The following is a 13,489-nucleotide window of genomic DNA, read 5'->3' on the forward strand; positions in this document are numbered from 1 at the left end:
AAAAACAGAAGATAATCAACAGGTAATCAGAAAAAAACCTCTAGCTAACTGAAGAGTCAGTTTAGCTGACACAGAAAAATATATATGTAAATAAAAATTGCTTTTGTTATCTAGAGACTTCAACATACGATACTAGTATTTGATTTGTACTCACGAAGGCATGCAAAATCTTTGATTCTTTGTAAATCGTTAGAAATGAATAGATAGAGTCAAGGAGAAGGAGACAACCGGATGTAGCCATTAACCATCTGAAAATAACTAGGTTCGTGGTAAACGAGTTCCCAGCCATGGATACTCTTGCAAGAAGAAAATAGATCTGCTTGTTGGAAAATATCTCATCATATCGGAGAGCAACGGTTTCAGCCAAAAATGCCATAGACAACATCTACAAAATGTATTGCAAAGCATAATACATAATCTTAAATATTTGTTACATTAAAAAAACAAACCAAACCCCAAAAAATCGAAAAGTATATAATATATGCACCAACCAACTTTAAAACTCCACATGCCAATCCGCACAAATGTCTTCTTGAACAAAATTTTCTAAAATTATGGAACAATATTTAGATAAGCAGAAACAATAAATTGTAGCTATATATGTTTGCATGTTCATTACAAACAAATTTACTTTTGTTGTATCGTAGCAGAGATAAAAATAATTTTACATCTCAAAAAGTGTTTTGTAATTTGGTATTCTTATTGGTTGAACTTACTTTAAAAGTTCTGATATCCATGTTTTTATCTTACTTTGTTCTTGTTTTTTAAAGCACAGAAGGTAATACATGGAAAATATTAGGCAAATGATCTGCAATTGAAAAACATTCTAATCCATTATTTGTTATTTTAAAAGAAATATGATCCTTGTGATATAACTTACATATCATGCTGTGATGTTACGTTATAGATAATAATTAAGTTATATGATTGCAAATCTGAAAATTTGATACACATAAACTGATTTTTAAATACAACTTCTGTTCATTATTTTTAATTGCGCCTATGGGACTACTGTAGTGTTCTTGTTCTTCTTTATATTTCAATTATTAGGAGCATAAATCATTTTCTTTGTGACATTTCTTTTCTAAATGTTATAAGCTATCTAATTAAGCAGTGAAAGCTTATTATTGGATATCGTCGGTCCTATACTACACCAGGTATGATAATTAATTTCGTCAGCAGCACGGTGTGTTACAGGACTGACGATACCCAAAAATAAGCATCCATTGCTTATTTTTATGTTCATATTGATGTTTATTTGTATGAAATGTGTTTCTTCCTTTTAAAGCTATTATATACACTCTTTGTCAGGGATATGGATAGTAGATTTAGCAGCGATATTACAGGTTATTGAGTTTTCCTCCCAGACTTAAAATATAGAGCCAGAAACTCTGTCGAGAAAATATCTTTTTTATATATGATTTAAGGATTATTTTGTAGAAGTACATATCAAAATTGCAAGATAAGTTTCAACGTTTCATTTATTTTTGCAAAAATAAATCTGATTAAAACGCGTGATTACATTTACTTGAGCTACTACACCCTGACCAGGTTTGGTGTGTAAAAAAAATGAACGTTGAATGCAGATTTCTAATTCAAACGTAAGTTACGGAATATAAACTGAATGTATATATTACTATATAAATAAACAATGTGCGCGCATTGCTTTATTCCTTAGCACAGATCTTACATGGTCGGCTTTATTACTCTTATGAAGCGCTTCTCCTATATGTTACATGTATCCTACGTTAATAAAAATCCAGAGATAATCGATGAAACAAAGGTGCAAATAACATTCATGATTGTTTGTTTACACTTTCTGTGAGATATCAGAATGGATTTTGCTAGAATTTGGAATACCACCAATATTGTTAGATAGTTAGTTCTGTTAGACTTTGATATACCTCAAACAATGCTGTAGTTGACATGGATGCTATTAGTCCATAACTATAATAGTCTACGCTAGAAAGGAACTCTCCACCACACGCCTGCAAATAATATCATGAGCAAATTGTGTCGTGCTGATAATTTAAACGTAAATATAACAAGAGGCCAAATGGGCCACATTGCTCACCAGAGCAAGACTGGCTTTATATGGGCGTTCAATAAAGAAATAAACGGCAATTTAAAAAGTTCACCGGGATATGAAGTTGGTTGGTCACGTGATCAAATCCTGTGAAGCCCGTAGGGTTTCTCGGTAGATTTAATTACGTACCAACCAACTTCATATTCCGGTGAACATTTTAACATTGCTGTTTATTACTTATATTTGCGTTTGAAAAAAGACAAATCGTTCAGAACTGTTAAAATTACCGAAATTTTAAGTTTACAATAATCCAAGCGATAAGCGCGTGCTTTGATCATTGTGATTTCATGAAAAAGTTCATACAGAATTGAACGCTTTCGCTATTCTATAGGTTCATATAAGGAAACTTATTTGCAAATGTAAATATACAGAATTGAGCGTTTTCGTTTTTCTATAGGTTCATATAAGGAAAAATATTTGCAATTGTAAATATAGGATATTGTGAATTGTGGCCCCTCGGTAGACTAACCAAAAATGAATATCCGAATTTTACACTTATTTTTGCACATACTTAATCTTTGACATATTTACCTTTATGGAATACCATTTTTACCGAAAATAAGATCATATGCAAAATAACTAAATTTTCAGTTGTTCACGGTTAACTTCAAGTTCCCTTTATAATAGCCATCACGTTCTAAAACGATTTAAATACATGAGAGCATTAAGGTACATTTTCTCCCTCCCGTTCTCACTATACTCTGTCCCGAGGTTTTTCTTCCATCACTTTTCGCTTGATATTTCGAAAATAATAATTACCTTTGTGCTCAAACTATGTTCATCCACTAATATGAAAAATGTCCAGATTATCTGTTTTGAAAGGCCCCCTCTACCGCTTTAGGTTTCAATACACATCCCAAAATAACAGGGATTTTGCATCGCATCAGCCATTAATTAGCCCGGATGATAACGTTGAAAAATTGCGCGAGGTGTCCCAAGTTCTTCTGAATGGAGAAAAGATGTAAACATTCCCCATTATAAATCTCTGTAAGAATTTTGTTTTCGTCCCTGTAAATTTTTTTCTTTCACAGGTATGTGTATTTTTATTAAAAATCATCAAAAAGTGATGAAAGTAATAACTTGGGACAGACTATAGTTATTGTATTTTATTTAAAGAAATCCTATATGTGAAAGAAGAGAAGTGTACCTCAATGAATGCCATCAATTCCTCAAATTAAAAACATTGAAAAAAATAGGCCTTCTCCATTATAAACAATTGTCGTTTACCAGGCATGAATTCATTTCGTATGACGTTTCACATCCTTACTCACTTGATTGATGAATAAACTTAACCGAAAAATGTTGTCACATATGTTAAAGAGTAATAATTCAAATTTATGTACTGGCAGGCATGTCGCTCTTTTGTACCAAGGCCCACCCATTATTTTCATTTTATTGCTTAAAAAACAACGAATGTCTACAAACAAAGATGATTTTCCGTTGCAATAATTTTTTAAGAACACCGATAATGCTTTTATCCTCATAATAAGAATGTGTCAGGACTATGGACACTGTTTTGAAAAAGTCGTATTTATTACTTGTGTTCGAAAACTATAAAAACATTGTGTAGATTTTATGCAATTCATCGTTGAAGAAGGGGCACCAGAAAGTAGTTACAGCATATCATCCTTTTAGCAAGACATTTCTATTGATCAACCAAAATTTCAGAGCCAATCGCAGAATTATAAGAAAGATACATAGCTTGGTTCGAGTCATGTTTTTGTTCACATGAGTTTATTACATTCAACTTTAAGATTAAACTTGGTATTTCCTATTCAGCATAACTGCATTTAAAATATAAACGAACTAAAGCATGACCTCAGTTTTGTGTACAAACATACAGTAACATTGTGCGCAAAGCTCTGTATCTTGCTTATAAGTCGAAGCTTGACTGTCAGGTTAGTAAATAGAAAGGACTATATATGATATGGGCCTAAAATGCCCCCCTTAAATTAACATCATCATTTTACTGTGATTCTTTGTTTCCTTTGTACAGATATAAATGTAATGTTTTTACATAATGTTCATTTTAATTCAAGTGCCCACAGTTTAGAAATATGACATCGTAAAGATAACCTTTTCCTGCCATTTTTGCATTTTTTGCATAAAACAGCTTGTTTTCAAGCAGTTTTTCTTTCACAAAACACGGAGCGCAGGCTTGAACAAACAAAATATTTTAATCAGAGATGAATATAGCCAAGACTAATAAGTGACCAAAAAAATTTCTTTGTTCAAGCATGCGCTCTATATTTCCCATTCGTGAAAAGATAAGAAAAATGTCAATTTTTGACTGATTTGGACTGAGTTTTAGAAAAAAAAAACGTCACTTCTGACCTCATATATTGCCAATGAGTGCAAATTTATCAAATAAATAGGTGAAAAATATATTTTATATCAACTCTTCTAAAAAAATAACAAAATATTATTTGTACCCGAAACACTTTAAAAAATGGCGAATTATGGGGGCCAAATTTAACTCATATCATATAAAGTTCTTTATAAACAATTAAAACAAGAGACAAATGCACTAAAACAAAGAGAAAACACAATTTATTTTTCATCATATAAATATACTTATATATATATCTAGCCACGAGAATAATCTCCGTTTAGATTGAAATTGCTGAGCATCTTAATAAAACATGGTGCATTAATCAACCATTACGTAGAGATCGTACCGAATTACATGTACCAACATAATGAATAGTATTCTTTAATATGTTGTTAGTGCATCAGATTTTGCGCAGGTACATGTAAACAATCAGCTTTCTGATTAACCGGTCTACACGTAAAAAATTTTAAATTCGAAAATAAAGACGGTTCCTCTCAAGTAAAACTAAACATGCTAAACGAAAATCAAAGCAAGCTAAAACCACCGTCACAAATGAAAATGTCAACGTTTTGAAATATTTAACCTCAATTTACTTCACATAAACGGCACAAATATATTTTGGATGTTTTAAATATTCCCTTCGCACGTAAACTGTTGCACAACAACCAAATTCATCTCCGTTCCACTTCAAGATGGCTGCTTCTAACATAGACTGGTTTTTGATAAATGAAATATCGAGCCCGAAGTTAAACTGATTGACCCCCATTCTCTCTGTCTTATTATTTGTTTCGTGAATAACTCAAATTTGAAACAGAATTAGCCCTTAATTTTTGCAATTTATATTTTCCTTCCCATAAGGATGATTTATGCTAAACTACGTTAAATTTGACTCAGTAGTTCTTGAGAAGAAGATTTTTAAAAATGCACCCACTTTTTCTACAGTTTCAGGTTTTCTCCGCTTTGAATAAAGATCGGTCGTTCATTTCTGCAATTTATATTTGCCTTCCCCTAAGGATGCTTTGTGCTAAATTTGGTTGAAATTGGTCAAGCGATTTTAGAGAAGAAGTTCAAAATGTAAAAAGTTTACAGACGGACAGACAGACAGACAGACGGACAGACGGACGGACGGACGGAAGATGGACAAAATGTGATCAGAATAGCTCACTTGAGCGTTCAGATCAGGTGAGATTCATTAACTACATATTTCATCACATTGAATACAGATATTCAAGTTTTGAGTTAAGTGTATTTATAAATATCGTAATGGATAAGGTATGGACAAATTATTAATTTCACAAAGTGCACTAGTTTGGAGCTTACCCTTTTCTCACAATTCGAATTACCCAAAAAATTTGTTTGCGTGTAACCATAACAACAAACATCTGGTTGGTATCCGGACACAGACCCATATCCGGCATTACTGACAAGATCCCGAAATCCATGTGATCCAGTAGATCCACAGCAATCGAACTAGAGAAAGTTTACAATGTAAGATGTACATATACTACTGTTGTTTCATCAATATTCGTTGAATACCAGTTTTTGTTGGTAAGTTTATCCTTGAAATTAAATATTCATTGAACTGCAATTTCTGACCCATTGGACACGAATTTATGTATCCTTAAAACTGTGATTTTTCAATTATCCACGAAAATTGATACCTTGAATATTAATGAAACCACAGTATTGTCTATACCTTATTTTACGTGCATTTTCATCAAATACATATATTCTTATTTTAAAATTGTTTTATTATGTAATTAAAATTATAACTGAATGTTTCTTTAATAGTTCCTCAATACATTTTCTAAATGAAATAATTTAAAAACTATTTTAATAATTTCTTTTTCAAACCATTTTTTAAAATTCTTACCTGACGGTAAAAATTATTTAAATGGATATAAACACCGGAATATCTGTTTGAAAATTGTCGATCCATATTTAAAAACTGGTAGTTTGTACTGTTTGAATAAGTATCAATCTGCAACAGAAAAGAATATAGTAGTATAAACACATTTTAATTATTTATAATTGTTTAATTTCATTTATTACGTAATTTACAACTATTAGCATCATCTAAAAATTCAAATAAATGCTCGAGTAAAAATATTACCTCTGAATGAATCGACTCTAAAAGAAAAACACAGGTGAGCTTTGCAGGAATCAAAATGAACAGGACAACAATGAACTGGTAAAAAAAGAGAAAAATGACAGCAAACATTTAAAATGCTTATGTAATACATGCACTTTAAATGCTAAAGCAATTTTTTTTATTTATTTTTATTTTTTTGTAAGGAAAAACGAATGATCATTTTAATTCTATCGTCACAAACATCTTTTAAGTTAATAAAATCAATACTAGAAAGGGAATGATCCAAGATACATAAAGTTATAATTTCAAGACCTTCAAAATAAGCTTGCATATTCACATAAGCAAGATCAACTGAAAGGAAAAAAGCAGTTGACGGAGAGTATTCTAGGAACTCAAATGTACGAATTTTGTTTTACATGGTAAAAGGTTATGCTTTTTCTTTTAATAGTAAATTTATATTGTCTTCATTGTTATTAGCTGAATCTTTTGTTATTTATTATTTTTAGTATTAATCAATAGTTAAGGAAATGTTATCAGCTAAAGAGGTACATGCAAATACTTAAATATTATTGTTTATAAATAAATAAAAGTAAACGTTTAATGACCTCCGATCCTCAGCTAAATTCGACAACTCTATATTGTATGCCTTTTTGTACCATAAAGCTGTCTTTTATATTTTATATAGACAATGTGAATTAGTCTTCTTGTGGTACTATGACGGTCATTTATTCACCTAAATTCAAGAAGATCTACAGGTAAAGCGCTTTGAGTCGCCATTGCACCGGTAATACATTATATAATTGTATTTTTATTCCATTGTACCCGTCGTGCAAAAATTTGCAAAAATTATGTAAAATACATGAATATTATCGAAATATTCCTTTTAAGTTCATTTCATTTATAAAGTTTGAGGGACAAATAACATTTTTATGATTTTAATATTTATTAATTTCTACGATATAAAATGGTTTAGAACAGTTTACGGATTTTTATAAACCGCTCCTTATATTGTAAATTTTGTAATTAATTGTAGATAAAAGGAGTCATATGAACTAAAAGTGACATCAAATGGTACGATGTTTTAACGTTACGTCAGGCTGATTGATATATTTTTGACGTTAGTCTTCCTATGACGTACGCAGCAATCTTGACACAATATAAAATAAATTATTAAGCCAATCAGAAAGCGCGTTAGTACCAGAACTAAATAAAAATTTCGTTACAGAAATTTAGTTTAGAAATATGTAGAGAAAAAAATGTTGCTTGAATGAAACAACAGGCCTTGACGGTCGCCTAAGTACCATAACCTTATATGGTCGCGGAGTTTCATGATTGCATTTTTATCTTCATTTTTGTGTTTAAACCCTAATCCAAGACTCCTCTGACTTTAACCTCAGTTTTTATTGTTTGAAGTCGACAAACATCAATTCATAAAAAAGGGGTTGGTATGAGAAGGGGGGATCTCCATTTATATCTACCCTTGCTCCAGGTGCAATAATTGTAAACTTTTGTTTTAAAATGACCTGATGCTTTTCAAAGTTACTTGTCAATAATTAAAAAAATTGTTGCGACATTAATAGCATTGGCGCAATTATGTGAAATTGCAAATTCTGGCGCTTTAAAATCGTCATAATATTGTGCAGGCAAAGGAATAATGTATTATAGACATAAGAACAATGCATTTAGTTATCCCTCACGACTGTGAAAGTACAGAAGAAAATAGATGATGTTATACATTCCAATATGTGGCCATATTGGTCCTACCTAACCACGGATCATAAACTTCACAACTACGATAGAGGGCTTCACTAACATTATCACTACGCATTCAGTTGATCTCCAACTAAAAGAACAAGTGCATTTAAGCTATAGAGAATGGGCCCTTTTTCAGTGCCGTTTTTATGCAGAAAATATCAACAAATTCCTTTTTTCTCGTAATATTTAGGCACTGATGGATACTTCTGATTTATATGCACGCTTAAATTTACCAAATTTAGCATACAGTTAAAAAAATTGAGGATTTTTCAATGCCTTAAATAATCTGTGCATATTACCATAGTAACCAAACCAAAATTCCTGACCCAGAAGATGACGAAAAGCGATTTAAAACGTGTCAATGTTTTCCAGTGAGCACATTTGACAAACGTTTACCTGGATAGAACCCACGTGATTGTTTGAAATAATTCATGACATGCGTGGGTTCAAACATTGGTCACGCAGCTAATAGCTTTCGCTTGCTATTGGAAAAACCTTGAAATTTTCATACGTTTTTAATTTTTGGGTTCCAGCCTAATGTAGTACAAACTTCTTATTTTCACAGGAGTTTTCTAAATGTATAATGCGTGTTTTCCACAAATTTGTACTCGGTTAGGCTGACAGTAAACAAAGGCTTTTAAATGAATGCCCGTCCTCAATTTACTATACAAAATCACGAAAGTCGACTGACCCCTACTATGTTGTAAAGCTTCGTGCTTTTTGTACACAATTAATTCCGCGCTAAAACTTGTTAATTCTTATAGAATCGATATCAATATATAATGTTAGGGAAAAATATGCTTAATTTGAACTTTCATTTTTTCATTTTTTACCGGGGCCCATAAGTGCACTCATCCTTTTTTATGATTTAATATATTTTCACTAATTGGTTATATGGCCCGAAACCCCTGACAAAAGAGCTAACGGAGCTATGAATTTCACAGTATTGGTTTAGGGCTTCAAAGATATTATATGCATTTAGTGTTTCTTAAATTGAATGAAATGGAAGTAGACAAGAAGGCTTTCTAAAATTGAAGTTTATTTTAACTAGTATATAACAATAATGGCCCGCCCTAGGGTCTGAACCCCTGACCCAAGAGGTATGAATTTCACTATTTTGGTAAAAGCTTTCATTAACATCATTTCCCTAGTGTAACTGACATGCAACTTTTTTTGACATGCAACTTTGTGATATTGACCTGCAAGATCAGTATGTCTATGTGCATCTTGTTGATCTATAAGTTGCTTGTCAAGTTGTCAACATATCTATCTCGCACAATTTTGCGTGTCGACATATTTGAGAATTAAATAATTTAAGGTGCAGAAATATACCAACATAGAGTAGACAAGATTATTTTTTTTAGATTTGGCGTTTTTCATAAATTGCCTTGTCCATGATGCCCCAGTTGTGTAAAGTAATAAATTTCACAGTTTACAGTTTAGATCCCTCTTATTTAAGAGATACTTAATGCCAATTAGCCTTGTAGTTTCTAAGAATATGTTAAACATGTTAAGTAGACAAAACACGACAACAGAGGCAAAAGGTCCCCCAAGTGACCTAAAATATTTTGAAACAAATAGAAAAACCTTGAATACAGAAAATTTTACTAAAATCATTGAGGTATTTCTTGCAAAAGGTAAAACACTTTAATGAACTTACAATTTTTTCTTTTACGGTATGTCTCAGAGGTTTGAATATATCGGACAGTCCCAGCATACTGCAAACCAAGGACGAGATGCCTAAAACAATCAGACTGAGATACATTGCCTCCACAATGTCATTGAAGTTGGCGCCACGGAAATAAAGGAACAGGTAGATGTTGTGTACAGAATCACCGGTCATTTTATCGTCGTGTTTCAAAAGAACTCCGAAAACAACCATGCTTACTGAGGATATCTAATGATAAGAAAAAAAAATAAATCCAACTGAAGACAACTAAAGAAAATGTTTGCAGATATAAACTCAAAGTTGATAAATTTGTAATGTGCGGCTTACCATTACAAGAAACAGAAATAGTGTTCTCCACTCAAAAACGACTGAGAGTCTACAAAGAGAAAACAAGCTTCACGGACATATATTGCATATATTTTCATTATATTATATTATTTACATGAATCAGATATGACCTATGTAATGTACTTGTTCCTTAAATTAGACAGCGTTGATGTACAATCGAGTTTTATCCTTCACTAATGAAAAGCTAAGATGCAAGAACAAACATGCATGCAGCAAATGCGGAGACAAATACCTAAGTAGCAGATGTTAAAAATAATGGTATAATGGTTCTTTATATTCTCCGGGCACAACACCGATTAATTTACGAAAGCTTTGTAAACACATGTGGGATATAAGGATATCTGTTTTCTTTAGCACGAATTATTTTCTTGGTTTTAAGCTTAAATATATGGATCCTCGATTGCCTCGGAGGTCTAACAACCTTCCGAGCTTACATAACAATTTACAAATGGCGAAGAACAAAATTTAGAAAGATATGGTTTAGAAACAAGTGGCTAGCCTCTTTGATTCCCCACTATTTCCAAACCTTCAGATTTCTCCGCTAAGCCTTAAAGCTTGAACCTAAAAAGGATGGTGACATGCAATTTATTCACCATCTCTCTTACCCAGAAAATTCTTCTATTAATGACTACATTGATCACTCAGCATGCTCAGTACAGTATTTTAATATAGACCAAGTGGCAGATATGATTCTGTTAGTGGTTACGGGTGCGTATTTAGCAAAATGCTGACATCAAATCGGCCTTTCCATTACTTCCTGTATCACCGGTTGATTTTGATCTGCTCGGGTTTAGATTCATGGGATCATATTATTTTGATAAAATGTTGCCTTTTGTGTCAAAAAGGTGTGCACTGTTTGAAAAATTTGCATCATTCCTTCATTGGCTTACTCAGAAAAACATGTACTCTCAAAACAATTCTTTGAAATCCATTTGCTCTGACAATGGTGTCCAAATTTCCTATGTTTTGAACTTAACACAAGTGGTATCATTTAAGACATGTATTTATGCATATAAAGGTCTGGATGGGGTTAGTCTGTGAGATGACTTGTAGGTATGCTTTGTGCACATTGCTACTGCGCGTCCAGCTAGTCAGTTAATGCTTTTTGTCTCTAATAATTAATAGTCATGTTAAAATCCAATCACATTTAACAGCAAATTAAATCAAAAGATATAAAACGAGTAGGTCCAAAATAAAGTATTTCTTTATAAAAAAAAAAGTCTATTAAATTTATGGAGAATTTCAATCATTAGAACGTATTTTAAAAAATTGATTTCGATCAATAGAATGCATTTTAAATAATGAAAATTCTGACATTTTCAGATATCCTTGAAACAAAGAAAACATACAAGTTCCCGCAACGACCTGATTATTCATTTAAACTGGTTGACAATCAGATTCTCTACAATTCTTATGACCATGATTGTCAACAGAATTAAAAAATACGAGGCATTTTATCAATAACACATAATACTACCTAAATAACGATTTGTGAATATAAAATCAAAGATAATTATATGAACCAATAAAGAGAGGATATAGTCAATAGTCACTCTTTACTAAAAACCAAAATTTTGACTTTTACGCATTGCTAGGAAACTAGTTTAAAGATTTTTTTTTTTTACATTTATGAGGGATGTCCAAAAAGTTCGTGGACAATCGCATTTTTGTCATTTTAAATGGGTTTATATATACATATTGTACATCTAGACTTAATTTTCAAATCAAACTAAAGTCGTTTTGAATGTTTACAATAGATATAAACTTGAATTTTATTAATCGTATCAAATGGTCGCGGAAAATACGCATGGCCAAGCGTAAAATTTGTCCAAACTTTGTAATTGAGTTTTTATGAATATTTACAGTTTGTATAAAACATTTCGAAACTTCGTATTCTTCTATTGTGATGTAGTCTGTATGCTGTACGTCATTTTCATACGTCATTTGAAGTTATTTTCAATCAAGCAGAGGATTTTCAAACGATATTACGACAAGTACATGTCTTTAAAAACTTCATAAAAGCGATGTCAGCTGAAAACACGAAACAGAACGCCATTATACGACGACGTTATAGAATCGTCCTTATAAATCAACGTCAGACTGGGCGGCTGTGTAGCTTGTATAGGCAATGTAAATTCAATGATAACTCGAGTACAAAAATGTACATTACTCTTATTTTTATACATGTACATTAACATTACTACACTCGACATTAAAATAAAACTTTCTTGATAATGGCGACATTATTTTGAATAAAATTAAAGGTGTCCACGAACTTTTTGGACATCCCTCGTAACTGATATTTAGATAGAAAATGTGTTTTAAAATAGTAAATAAACTCATGAAGGGTCGGAGAAAGAATATTCACAAATAATTGTAAAAATCAATAATCGTTCAAATCTTGAAAGCTCCTAGGTTCATAAAACAAAGGGACTATCTGGCTAAACGCATATGAGACTGCTTTTATTCTTGTTTGTGCAGGTCGAAGTCACAAATGCTAAATGAAAACATTCATATTTTAAAAATATTTTGCAGTTTTTTCCCCGTTACTATATTTGCTTGCTATACATATTATATTAACTTCATACTACACTCAGGTGTTTCATTCTTTAATATCAAACCTTTTTAAAATCCTAAACATATCAATTAAAATAATTATTTGCATAATCTAATTAATAAAAACATAAGATGTCTTGGAAAAATCAATTACTGATGTAAAGTCGTTCCTAAAGAACATGTAAACACATATAGTACCATATGCATGCTGAATGGCTACAGAAAGAAATATTTTAAATTAAATAGATATAAAATGACCTGTTACCTGTCTCCCCCTTGACTTTTAAGCAGATTGAAGTATTTTTCCTTTTGCAAGGGAGTAAAATTCCTTTTACACAATCGATATATGTAAAATGATAGTTGAATAATCTGAAAAAAGGTGGCAAAAGATCAAATCATAAAGACTAACTAGAGACTTATTTACCACATAGCTCACCTGATCAACAATAATTATATCCAAGTATAGTACTAACCGTATTAAAATAAATGCATGAAATTTATCCATAAGGATAAAAAACATGTAAGCCTCAACTTAAGTTTTGACCTAAATTAATAATTGAGTTTCATTTAGTTCAAAAAGTGGTTTGCTTAGCATAAGAACAATTGGGTTGAGTATTTTTCTCTTTTATTTATTTCATGATGCAGGATCAT

At 31.5% G+C, this 13,489-nt stretch overlaps 1 protein-coding gene across 2 annotated transcripts in view; it reads right to left on the minus strand.

Moving 5' to 3' along the window:
• LOC105330219 (uncharacterized) overlaps positions 1-13,489 on the minus strand; it is a 49,526-nt gene that overhangs the window by 13,659 nt on the left and 22,378 nt on the right. For both annotated transcript variants that reach the window (XM_066086911.1, XM_034470450.2), the window contains exons 23-32: positions 13,104-13,207; positions 10,262-10,310; positions 9,926-10,162; positions 6,532-6,606; positions 6,292-6,399; positions 5,739-5,888; positions 1,905-1,988; positions 717-808; positions 492-546; positions 155-385 (exon numbers count right to left, since the gene is read on the minus strand). In XM_066086911.1, coding sequence (XP_065942983.1) covers positions 155-385; positions 492-546; positions 717-808; positions 1,905-1,988; positions 5,739-5,888; positions 6,292-6,399; positions 6,532-6,606; positions 9,926-10,162; positions 10,262-10,310; positions 13,104-13,207 — 1,185 coding nt within the window. The remainder of the gene's footprint in view (positions 1-154; positions 386-491; positions 547-716; positions 809-1,904; positions 1,989-5,738; positions 5,889-6,291; positions 6,400-6,531; positions 6,607-9,925; positions 10,163-10,261; positions 10,311-13,103; positions 13,208-13,489) is intronic.

This window comes from Magallana gigas, chromosome 6 (genome assembly GCF_963853765.1).
Source record: "Magallana gigas chromosome 6, xbMagGiga1.1, whole genome shotgun sequence".
In the NCBI taxonomy this organism is placed as follows: Eukaryota; Metazoa; Mollusca; class Bivalvia; order Ostreida; family Ostreidae; genus Magallana; species Magallana gigas.